We start from the raw sequence: 12,926 nt of genomic DNA, 5'->3' as shown, positions 1-12,926 counted from the left end.
AGCAACAAAATCTGTCGCCAGACACAGCCTATAAAGAAATGCACTCAGTAGACTTACTAGACGAAGATTTTAAAACAACTGTCACAAATATGCTCAAAGAGCTAAAGAAAAACACGGACAAAGCCTCAAGAAAAGGATACATGAGCAAAATCAGAATAGCAATAGAGACAGAAACCACAAAACAGAACTAAACAGAAATTCTGGAGCTAAAAACTACAGCATCTAAATAGAAAATTTCACCATAGCAGTTCAACCACGGATTCAAACAAGCAGAAGAAAGAATGGGTGAACTTGGACAGAGTCATTTTAAATTATTGAATCTAAGGAGAAAAAAGAATAAAGAAAAGTGAACAGAGTCTGAGGGACTTATGCAACATCACTAAGTAGACAAACTCATTATGGGAACCCCAAAGGAGAAGAAAGAAAAAAGCAGAGAGATTATTTGAAGAAATCATGGCAGAAAACCTCTCAAATTTGAGGAAACACAGATATACAAGTCCAAGAAGCTTCAATGAACTCCAAGTAGCTTTAACCCAGAGACCCACACCACGACACACTATAACCAAACTGTCAAAAGACAAAGACGAAGAGATTCTTGAAAGGAACCAAAGGAAAACGTGACTTGCAAAGACCCCCAGTAAAGACTATCAGTGGATGTCTTCCCAGAAACCTTGCAGAACTGAGGCAGTGAGATGACACAAACTGCTGAAGGAGAAAAACTAACAATTGAGAATTCCAAATCCAGCAAAACTGTCCTTTAAAAACAAGGAAGAAATTAAGACATTCTCACACAAATAAAAGCAGAAGGTGTTCCTTACCACTAAACTTGCCCTACAAGAAATGTTAGATGGAGTCCCTCGCATTGACATGAAAGGCATATGAAAGTTCTCTGGTAAAGTAAATATGTAAAAACCAGTGTTATTACAATATTAGTTCATAACTCTGCCTCCTATTTTTTAGAGGATTTAAAAGACAAATGCATAAAATAATTATAAATCTATATTCATAGGTACACAATATTTAAAGATGTAATTTGTGACATCAATAACATAAAGGGGGAAAGGAGCTATAAAGGAGTAGAGATTTTATATGCGATCGAAGTTAAGCTAGTATCAATATAAGATAGAATGTCATAGGGGCTGGCCCTGTGGCTGAGTGGTTGAGTTTGCGCGCTCCGCTGCAGGCGGCCCAGTGTTTCATTGGTTCGGGTCCTGGGCGCGGACATGGCACTGCTCATCGAGCCACGCTGGGGCAGCGTCCCACATGCCACGACTAGAAGGACCCACAACGAAGAATATGCAGCTGTGTACTGGGGGGCTTTGGGGAGAAAAAGGAGAAAGGTAAAATCTTTAAAAAAAAAAAAAAAGAAGATAGAATGTCATAACTTTTGGACAGTATATGTAATCCCCCTGGTAACCACAACAAAAACATCTATAGACTATACACAAAAGGAGATGAAAAGGGAACAGAGCTTGTCACTATGAAAATCAACTAAATACAAAGGAAGGCAGTAATGGAGGAGATGAGGGAGAAAAATATGGCAAGACATACGGAAAACAAATAACAAAATGGCAAAAGCAAATGCTTCCCTATCAGTAATTACTTCAAATGTAAATGTGTTAAACTCTCCAACCACAAGCAGATTTGCAGAATGGACAAATAAACAGTATCCAACCATATGCTGTCCACAAGACACTCACTCTAGAGCTAAGGACACACATGAGTTGAAAGTGAAAGGCTGGAAAAAGCTATTCTGTGCAACAGTAACCAAAGGGGAGCAGGGATGACTGCACTAAGAGCAAACAAAACAGCCTGTAAGTCAAAACTGATAGAAGAGACAAAGGGCATTACATTTTATATACACATAAATACATAATATATATTATACATAAGGATAAAAGGGTCAATTTAGAAGATATAACAATTATAAACATATATGCATCGAACACCAAAGTACCAAAATATATGAAGAAAATATTCAAAGAACTGAAGAGAAAAAAGACATCTCTATAGTAATAGAGGGAGACTTCAATATCCCATTTTCAATAATAGATAAAACAACCAGACAGATGATCCATCAGGAAACACAGGACTTGCACAACGTTGCAGGCCAATGTGACCTAGCAAATACATATAGAACACTCCATCCAACAACAGCACGATGCACACTTTTCTCCAGTGCACACAGAATAGTCTCCAGGATAGACCATATGTTAGGCCACAAAACAAGTTTTAATAAATGTTTTAAAAGATTGAAGTCAAAGTATCTTTTCCAATCACAATATAAGGAAACTAAAAACCAGCAGCAGAAAGAAAACTGAAAAATTCACAAATATGTGGAAATCAAACAACACACTCTTAAAAAACCAGTGACTCAAAGAAGCAATCACAGGGAAATTAGAAAATATATTGAGACAAATGAAAATGAAAACACAACAAAACAAACTTACAGGATACAGTGAAAGCAGTGCTAAGAGGGAAATTTATAATTGTAAACACATTAAAGAAGAAAGGTCTCAAGTCAACAAGCTAACTTTTCATCTTAAGAAACTAGAAAAAGAGAAACAGACTAAACCCAAACATAGCAGAAGAAATAAAGTAATAAAGATTAGAGCAGAATAAAAACAGAGACTAGAAAAACAATAGAGAAAAATCAGAAAAACCAAGAGTTGGTTCTTTGAAAAGATCAACAAAGTTGATAAACCTTTAGTTAGATTAACAAAGAAGAGAAAATATTCAAATAACTAAAAATCAAAAACAAAACAGGAGGTGTTGCTACCAATTTCATAGGAATAAAAAGAATTATAAGAGAGGAATATGAAAAATTGTATGCCAACAAATTGAATAACCTAGATGAAATAAACAAATTCTAGAAACACACAACATGCCAAGACTGAATCATGAAGAAACAAAAAATCCAAATAGATCTGTAACTAGTAAGGAGATTGACACCAATCCTTCTCTAACTCTTGCAAGAAAAATCAAAAAAGAGGGAACACTTCCAAACTCATTCCATGAAGTATTACCAAAGCTAGAAAAAGACTCTACATAGAAGAAAACCACAGACCAACATCCCTGATGAACACTGACGCAAAAATCTTCAACAAAACACTAGCAAACTGAATTCAACAATATTAAAAAGATTATACACCATGAACAAGTGGGATTTATTCCTGAATGCAAGGACAACTCAATGAAAATCAATGTGATACACATCAACAAAATAAAGGAAAAATAGCACAGGATCATCACAACTGACACATAAAAAGATTTGACAAAATTCAACTTGCTTTCATACTAAAAACACTCAACAAACTAGGAATAGAAGAAAACTATCTCAAGATAATAAAAGCTATATATGAAAAGTCCACACACAGCCAATCTCACACTCAATGGTGAAAGATTGAAAGCCTTTCCTCTACGATTAAGAAAAAGACAAGGATTCCTGCTTTCGCCACTTCTATTCAACATAGTATTGAAAGTTTTAGCCAGAGGAGTTAGGCAAAAAAATAAAGGCATTCAAATTGGAAAGGAAGAAGTAAAATTATCTGTGTTTGCAGATCTTATACGTAGAAAATCATAAAGATTCCACAAAAAAACTAATAGCACTAATAAACAAATTCAGCAAATTTGCAGGAAACAAAATCAGTGCACAAAAAATTTAATTCTGTTTCTATACACTACCAATGAACAATTCTATTTACAATAGCATCAAAAAGCTTAAAATATTTAGGGATAAATTTAATCAATGACATAAAATACTTCTACATTGAAAACTACAAAACACTGCTGAGAGAAATTAAAGAAGACACCAGTAAATGGAAAGGCATCCTGTGTTCATAGATTGAAAGATTTAATAGTGGTAAGATGTCAGTGCTACCCAAAGTGATCCACAGAGTCAATGCAATCCCTATCAAAATTTCAACGATGTTTCTGCAGAAATACAAAAATCCGAGGGCCAGCCCAGTGGCGCAGCGGTAAAGTTCGTACGTTCTGCTTTGGTGGCCCGGGGTTCGTCGGTTCAGATCCCAGGTGCGGACCTAGCACCACTTGTCAAGCCATGCTTTGGTAGGCATCCCACATACAAAGTAGAGAAAGATGGACATGGATGTGAGCTCAGGGCCAGTCTTCCTCAGCAAAAAGAGGAGGATTGGCGGCAGATGTTAGCTAAGGGCTAATCTTCCTAAAAACAGAAAAAAAAGAAAGAAAAATCCTACCTAAAATCCATATAGAATCTCAAGGGACCTCGAATAGCCAAAACAACGTTGGGAACATTGTTGGAGGTCTCACACTTCCTGATTTCAAAACTTACTACAAAGCTTCGGTAACCAAACAGTGGAGTAGTGACGTGAAGACAGACATATAGACCAACAGAACAGAATAGAGGCCAAAGAATAAACTCTCACAACTATGGTCAAATGATTGGCAATGAGGGTGCCAAGACTATTCAATGGGAAAAGAACAGCTGTCTTCAACTAATGGTGGTGAGAAAACTGGATATCCACATACAAAAGAACGAAGGTGGACTGTTACTTTACACCATATACAAAAATTAACTCAAAACAGATCATAAACCTAAACATAAGAGGTAACACTAGAACACCCTTAGAAGAAAACATAGGAGAGAAGCTTCATGACACTGGATTTGGCAATGATTTCTTGGACATGGAACAAAAAGCAAAGGCAACAAAAGAAAAAACAGATATGTTGGACTTTAAAAACTTCTATGCGTGAAAGGACACAATCAACAAGAGTGAAAAGGCAACCCTTGGAATTGGGAGAAAATATCTGCAAATCATGTATCTGATAAGAGACTGACATCCAGAATGTGTAAAGAACTCCTACAACTCAACATCAACAAAACACAAACAACCCGATTAAAAAATGAGCAAAGAACTTAAAGATATTTCTCCAAAGAAGATACAGAGATGGCCAGTAAAGACATGAAAAAATACTCCACATCGCTAATCATTAGGGAATTCAAACCAAAACCACAATGAGATATCTAACCTCACAACCATTAGGATGACTTTTACCAAATAAACAGAAAACAAGTGTGGGCCACGATGCTGAGAAACTGGAACTTTGTGCACGGCCCATGGGAATATAGAATGCTGCAGCTGTGGAAAATGTATGGCAGTTCCTCAAAAAATTAAATACAGACTAACCATATAATCCAGCAATACCACTTCTGAGAATATATCCAAAAAAGTGAAAACAGGGACTCAAACAGATATTTGTACACCCATGTTCACAGCAGCATTATTCACAATAGCCAAAAGCAACCTAACTGTCCATTGATGAATGGATGCATAACCAAAATGTGGTACATGCAGACAATGGAATATTATTCAGCCTTAAAAAGGAAATTCTGACAGATGCTATAAAACGGATGAATCTTGAGGCTATTATGCTAAGGGAAAGAAGCCAGTCACAAAGGGACAAAAAAACTGTTTGATTCCACTTATATGAGGTCCTGGAGTGGTCAGATCGAGAGAGAGAAAGTAGAATGGTGGCCACCAGGGGCCATAGAGACGGGAGGGAGAGGTAGTGTTTAATGGGGACAGAGTTTCAATTTGGGAAAAAGAAAAAATTCCTGAGACGGATGGTGGTGATGTTTGCACAACAACCCGAATGTACTTAATGCCACTGAACTGTACATTTAAAAATGGTTAAAAATGGTAAATTTTATGTATATTCTATCACAATAAAAAATAAAATGATGTTATACCCAGAAAAAAAAAATTGTTTTCATAGGTTTGGTATGCCATTTCCATGTTTAAGGAAACCCCTGACCCATATTCCTGGCACGGACATGGCATGGGCTTCCCTACCACCCCACCCCGACCTCCACCACCCAACCCACCACAGCCCACTGAAGCATCTGGGCAACCCCAACTTCCCTGCAAAAATCTAGGCCCATAATTTCCTAGCTTCTTGCTTCTTTCGTAATTAGGGCTGCCAGATTGAGTAAATAAAAACACAAGACATCCAGTTATACTTGAATTTACAATAAATAATTTTATATATACACGAATATTTTTTAATGTAAGTATGTCCCATGCAATACCTGGGACTTATTTATACTAAAAAAACTATTCCATGTTTATCTGAAATTCAAATTTAACTGAGTGTCCTGTGTTTTATTTGCCTGCCCCACAAATGATCAAAGAGTTCCTCGCATCTATGCATGCTGTGAATATTCCAAACCATTGACTGAGAGCAATTTGTACTGATGTATACTAATTTCTCAGTGTCGCTGTTCTTGTTTTTACACAAGCAATTGGGTTAATTATTCCCATTTCTGCCTTTTTATTGCTTCCAATTATTACATGCAATGTTAAGATACTTTCTCACAAAAATTTATTTTAATACATATGTTTTGAATAATAAATGTGTACCATGCAGGACCTTTTTGGCAGAAGGATGTACCTTAAAAAGCCATCAATTGTAATTTTATAGTTGTAAGAAGTCCTGCTGTCTTACAGGCAAGGGCCACCCATAGCCACTCCTTTCTGCATAGAGCTGAGCCCTGTGCTACCGCGACTCGGACACGAGGGTGTTTTCAGTCGTCAGAGCATCCAGAGGTGCAGCTGTGGCACTGTGCAGGGCAAGGTACACACTGCCCCACCGAGGCCAACACTGAGGCAGGCAGCTCTGAAAAGACGACCATTGCAAGCCCCTCCAATGACGGATCTCAGGCAGCAGGGAAGAATGTGGTCCCGTGTTGAAAGGAACTGTGAGCCCCTTGATCTGAGAGCTGACCTGGCCTCTTTACTCCCAGCAGGAAGACAGGTGAAGGTCAAAGAGGCTGCTTGCTTTTACCTGGAGTGGCACCACCCTGGGCATCAGGTGATCAAAATAAAGGTCCACTGCATTCGTGAAGCCCTTGTACGTTGTTCTCAGCCTCATGCCAGAGTCTTGGAGTAACCAGCTTGAATGAAAAGGGGCGGGGGGTTAGTTTCACTGTCTGTGGGTTTGCCCTGGGCAGGGGATGGTGGAGTGAAAGGCAGCAGCTTCAGGGTGCTTGGGAATGTGTCTGGAGGCCCCTCCCACCCCACTACCTCTGCTCAGCCAGGAAGGCAGAAGTTACTCCAGCTGACTCAGGAGCAAAGCCCCCAGCCCAGGCCCTGCACTCAGCACCGCTTCCTACCTCAGGACACCAGCACGGGCAGGGGCTTTACCTCCAGCCTCACAGCTCTAGGTCTGGCTGCCAGTCAAGCGGGAGAAAAGCTTTTCACTGGACGCCAGGCCCAGTCTTCCAGCATTTACTCTGCGATCTCATTACAAAGGGTCACGTGAAGACAAAGGGATTAGGAATCACTGGGACTGGAGAAGGACACAGATGCAACCTTCCAGTGTCACCCAGAAAAACAAGCCTGAGACAGACGCCGAGAGGCTAATCTGGCTTCCCCTGGGCTCCAGCTGCTCTCCAAACTGACAGCCGGCCGCGCATTTGCATCCGCGCATCAGTGATTCAGAGCTCAGCTGAGCAAGATTAACTCTTCCTGCAACCTGTCTGTGGTGACCACATTCCCCAGATGAACATGGAGCATTAGTTCCAGAGCTGGAGTCAAGGTATTTCTCCTTCTCACTTGAAATTCTGAGAAAACACTTATATTTTCTTACAAAAGGCTCCCATGCTTCTCCTGCCCTGCTTTGGAAGTCCTGAACAGGGTCAGAAAATTATCATTTTATGTTAGGTAAAAGTGGACAAGGAGAGAGCAGTTTCCTCTAGACCCCACCTTCCATCTCACATGGAACAGGCCTGGTGTGTCCTCCCCACTGAGATCCTGCCTGATTCCCAGTGCTCCCAGGTTGGCCTCCCCGGGGTGTGCCGAATGATGCGACCAGGACCTGGACAGACGGAACAGCACAGGGAGGTCTGAGTGCTGCAGCTCCCACCACTTCTGAGCTGAGACTGAGATCCTGTCCTCCGCTGCGCCTGCTGCAGCTGGGCCTGAGGACAGTGCTGCACACAGATTTAATCCCCAGGTGTGGGGGAGGCCACTCTGGCTGTATGCAGGCTTGGGGAAGGCACACTTGCCAAGCTGAACAGCAGAGCGGCAGAGAAGTGATCCCCAGTGGTGGAGGAGACGGAGACGGGCCTACCTGTGCCCCCTAGGGAAGGGCTGGGTCACGCTGGAAACAGAACAAACAAGGCTGAGGCTGGGGCTGCGCTGTGGCGAGAGGCCGCTCCCACAGGAGAAGGCACGACAAACAAGACCAGCCTTCCTCCCTCCTGGGGCGGCCGGGGTCGGGGGAGAGGGGGTCTAACCACCTGGAACACTGTGAGGATGGGGAAGATTATGCCTATTAATAAGAAAATCTTGTTGCTGGAAATTAATGGCAATAATGATGAGGCTGAGGAAGGAATGTGGTACCAGGTGATCCTGGTCTGGATTTCCACTCTAACCACAGAGCACTCTATTGACCTCAGCAGAGACTACACATCCTAAGATAATTCACAGGACCTGAGGCTTGAAGATAAAAGGTAAAACAGTAATTTGTTACTCCTATACTTTATCAAGATACTTGGACTTAGAAAACGATGCTTCGTAACATCCCTAAAAGCAGACAGGGTGAGCATGATTGTGGCCATTTTGCAGTCAGGGACAGTGAGGTCCAGAGCAGGTACACAGCCTGACTGAGGCCCCAGCTCCACAGCAGAGCCCTGATGAGGCGAACTGCCTAAGGGTGGCCAGCCCTGCTCCCGCGGCTCGCCAGACAAAAGCCACACGGAATTGGACAAAGGCAATGATTGTCACAACACTTAGAATGACCTCCTTTCAGGGGGCCGGCCCAGTGGCACAGCGGTTAAGTGTGCACGTTCCACTTTGGCGGCCCAGGGGTTCGCCGGTTCGGATCCCGGGTGCGGACATGGCACTGCTTGGCACACCCAGCTGTGGTAGGCGTCCCACATATAAAGCAGAGGAAGATGGGCACGGATGTTAGCTCAGGGCCAGTCTTCCTCAGCAAAAAGAGGAGGTTTGGCAGCAGTTAGCTCAGGGCTAATCTTCCTCAAAAAAAAAAAAATGACCTCCTTTGGATGCCATTTATTCTAAAAAGGAACTTCACTGGGGAATGGAAAAATATACTTTAAAAGCAAAATTAAACCTACGTTTGTGATTAGTGTTTTGCATAAGCACAGGGACCAATGCAAGCTGCACCTGGAGCCTCTCACAGCCCCGCTCACCTGGGCAAGCCCCCGAGGTCAATCTCGCTGCAGATGTAGGGGCCTGGACGCAGAATCACCCACAGCCCGATCTCCGCAGCAGTCAGGACAAAGGCCCTAGGGAGGTCAACGTCAGCAGCTCTCACGGCCTCAGACGCAGGCGGAGGAGGAGCCCAGCACACATCACAGCCCACCGTGGCGCAGCTGCCCACCTCTCCCTCGCTTGCCTTCCTCTCCAAGCAGGGAGACGGGTGAGGGAAGGAGAGGCTGCAGCCCCAGCCCCAGCAGAGCAGGATTCCCATGCAGCTCCCAGCCCAGGACATCTGCACAGCCCCAGTGGGGACATGAGGAGGAGGGCATCACACAGGGTGCAGGGGAGGCCACCAGGGAACCTGACCCCAACGGCCTTGCTACCCTAAGGGGGCAACCACTGTCCCAGTCAGCGGGGCTGGGCCACACTGCAGAGTGGTGCTGACACCCGGGATTAGGCACCTCTGGGAGGCAGTGAGAGGTCTGGCTCGGAAGAAGCAGGCGGAGACCCCTGGGGGTAACAGGCTCACAGCTGCAGAGCGTCTAAGTGCTGGCTGCAGAGCCTTTCCCACTGTCCTGAGAACGAGGCCCCAGAGCCCAGTCTCTCTGGCTCTCAAGCAGAGCCAGATGCCCCCATGGCTCCTAACCAACCCAAGGAGCCACCTCTCCGCCTCCCACCCCATGCCAGGTCACAGAAGCAGCAACAGCACGTACTCCAGGTCCAGGTTCCCAGAGAAGTCAAATCTTCCTCTTTCTGGCTCATGGAGGTTCCATGGAACATAGCTGTAATAGAACAGACAGTTACAAGCCGAGCTTTTCATCTCTTCCACTTCAACTCCCGGATTACCTTCTTTATTCCTAAAACCCCTTATGATTGTTGAAGATGTATTTCTTAAGAACATTATCTTAATGACAGCAGGACCAGAACTAAGAACTAATCGAAGAGATCTAGGAGCCTTTGAGAATCCAGAGCAGGTCCCTGGGGGACTAATACCTCATCTCCTCAGGAGAAGGGAGAGAAGGCCAAGAAGACTTGGGTGCAGTGTGGGATCTGACCTCAGGTCAGCGTGAGTGTGTGCTCCCCTCCCCCTTCCTCCTCCTCATCTCTCCGTCTCTCTCTTCATTGGAGAAAAAGAAGTAGCTTCATAGAAAAACAGTTAAAAGTACAGTAAGAGAAAAATCTTAATCATCATTCCTATTTTTTACTGAAGCATCCAGAATTTCAAGCTTGTAACAGACTAGAGGTTGTAACTCTAAACAGAAGATGAGAAATGAAGTAAGTTCTTTAAGGGACCCGACTCAAGAGGCAGAAGGCAGGAGTGACATACGATAGCAGTAATGACAGCTGCTCCTCTCCTAGACTCGCCCCCACCCCGGCTTCTCGTGGGCCCCCTCCAACTGCAGAGTTACAGAGGCAAAGGGAACGGGGCTTGCTTGCCTCCAGTTCAGACTCAAGAGTTCTGTGTTTAAGGAAAGATAGATTACCCTGCTGTTAGAAGGCAAGGTTTATCCTACAATATTCCTACAAGCTTCAGGAGTCCTCTAACATGTAAATGTACCCCAGGATCAGAACCTACACATGCAAATAAATGGATCCTTTAAGTAATCTTTCTAGAGAATACACACTTGTTTCAACCATGCTGTTGTAGCTCAGAACACTCCTGTAACTCTTTTTAGAAACTGTCTTCAAAGCCAGTTCATAAACCAGCCAAGAAAATCCATGTCCTTGATATGTACTCATACAATATCGCCTGAAATTTGAATAACCCAGCCAGATAACCCATTTTATTTCACAGACTTGGATCCAAATATCTGTCGGAAATTCTGAAAAATAAACCCACAAAACAATCAAGATTTTTCACAAATGAGCCTATGTTTTAACTGATTTTCACATCAACATTCTACTGAGTGCCCCCACGAGCCGATCACTGTGGTGGGGGCTGGGATGAAAGCTGCAGCACCCTGAAGATGATTCCAGAAAGGAATGCTGGAGACTGCTGACAGCCTCTCAAGGGGCTATTTTGAAGAAGACTACACTCATCTGCTGTATAAATTGGGGGGTGAGTGCTTGTTAAAAGATTCCATGTGATAATTTAATCTCCCCTCTACCCTCCTCGCCTCCTTCACTACATTCTTCTGCGCAGCACCTCTCTTTCTGTTCCTCCAGACTTTTCAGCCACGTCCTGTCTTCCCAGCCCTGCCCATGAGAGTGCGGGAGGCAGCAGGAGGGAGGGAGGCTGTCTGGCCGTCACCCAGCAGAGGGCTCGGGCTGCTTGCCTCTCCTATAGTTTTCCTCACAGAGCCTGGCTCAAAGACTCTCTTCAGAGGCTGCTCAGGTTTAGGATCTGCCAGGGCTCACCATCCGGACATGGTGGAGACCCCAGGCTGGGCTCCCAGAAGCAGCCCGGACACAGAGGCGAGGAGCCCTACCTGGGGACGGGGGTGGGGGCAGCACTCACGTGGTGAGGGTGTTCAAGCCACAGGCCTTCATCTTCAGCAAGCGGTCCCTCCAGTACTCCTTGGGGACGCGGAAGTAGTGCACAGAGCCCCCGAAGATCCAGAAGGTGGAGTCCTCCAGCATAAAGTTTTGGTCTTTCGCCTGCAGCCCTAACTGGCGGCGTCTCAGCCAAGGACGGGTCAGGTTAGACCAGTCCAACCTGCAACAAGACAAGGCAGTCGGGAGCCCCGGAGCTCGCCTTCGGCAGTGAGCAGGGCACAGAGGGGCGCCGGGCCTCCTCTCCTCCTCGGCAGGCCCTCAGCATTTCTTTCTAAGGAGGGCCTGCTTCCAGGACACTCAGAAAAGGCTCCCCACCCTCCAACTCAGGCAACCTCGAAGGAGTCTTTCTTCAGCATCACTCACTCATCAAGGGGAAGAGCAAGCTGAGCTGCAGTCAGGAACAAGACAAACAACACTCAACACAGAGACCGGGTGCTAACAGGAGACAGGACGAGGTGGGCGCACAGCACGTGGGAATGATGCTCTCAGTGGGCTGAGAAGCTGCCTGCTAGCGCTGGGGACCCGGGGGGTGGAGTTGGGGGCGGGTGCAACACATAGGTGCCTATGACAGATGGCCAGATTTTACAGGCCATTTGACTAAACATCCAAACAGCAACTACTTCAAATAGTACCTCTGAGCCACCTCACGGTCACAGCTGCCCGGCTCGAGGTGTAGATACCTGGAAAGAGGTATCTGGGTTAGAAACAGCATCTATTCATTGACCAAACCTCCAGGTCTTAATTATTATCCGAAGATCAAGTGTCAGCCAAGAGATAAACCAGCACAACAGAGAGCCCTAGTGGAAAGGGCTGTTGGAAAGTTTTCGTCCCAAAAAGCACCTCTTAGCACCTCTTGGGCTAGCCAAGGTGAGCCCCCTCAAATTGATCCCCGTGACTCAGTGCTCCTAAAATTCCCCCTTTCTCTTTTCCTCCCAGTCTCCTGAAGGCCATGAAAAAAAAGCTAGTAAGAGAAGCTACAGAATGGGAAAACTTCCAGCCAGGAAATTTAGGAAAATTGGAGACAGAAAAACAACATCAGGAGTAGTATGGGGTAAAAGCAAATTTTAATTGATGCTGTGAAAGATGGCATCAGTGGAGCCATATTAAAACAGAGCAGCCATTTCAGAAGAATTGCCTTGCATGTCATTTTCTTTATCTTCCAAACTAGACCTGACTGGCAACATTCCAAGAAGTCAGTAAGGACAAGAATATCCTGTTTGTAAG

The 12,926-nt window shown here is 44.5% G+C and overlaps 1 protein-coding gene across 10 annotated transcripts in view; it reads right to left on the bottom strand.

Annotated features, from left to right (window-relative positions):
- LOC103565181 (beta-galactosidase-1-like protein 2) overlaps positions 1–12,926 on the bottom strand; it is a 46,669-nt gene that overhangs the window by 21,391 nt on the left and 12,352 nt on the right. For 5 of the 10 annotated variants that reach the window (XM_008541156.2, XM_008541158.2, XM_070623528.1 and 2 more), the window contains exons 2-6: positions 12,335–12,382; positions 11,665–11,862; positions 9,920–9,988; positions 9,197–9,292; positions 6,826–6,934 (exon numbers count right to left, since the gene is read on the bottom strand). In XM_008541156.2, the coding sequence (XP_008539378.2) occupies positions 6,826–6,934; positions 9,197–9,292; positions 9,920–9,988; positions 11,665–11,862; positions 12,335–12,382 (520 nt within the window). Of the gene's footprint in view, positions 1–6,825; positions 6,935–9,196; positions 9,293–9,919; positions 9,989–11,664; positions 11,863–12,065; positions 12,383–12,926 lie in introns of all 10 variants that reach the window. The other 5 variants (XM_008541157.2, XM_070623530.1, XM_070623529.1 and 2 more) reach the window with 2 other exon arrangements.

Source organism: Equus przewalskii, chromosome 6, assembly GCF_037783145.1.
Source record: "Equus przewalskii isolate Varuska chromosome 6, EquPr2, whole genome shotgun sequence".
NCBI classification, from domain to species: Eukaryota; Metazoa; Chordata; class Mammalia; order Perissodactyla; family Equidae; genus Equus; species Equus przewalskii.
The sequence above is the reverse complement of the archived record's forward strand: the minus strand, read 5'-3'. Positions and strand labels throughout refer to the sequence as shown.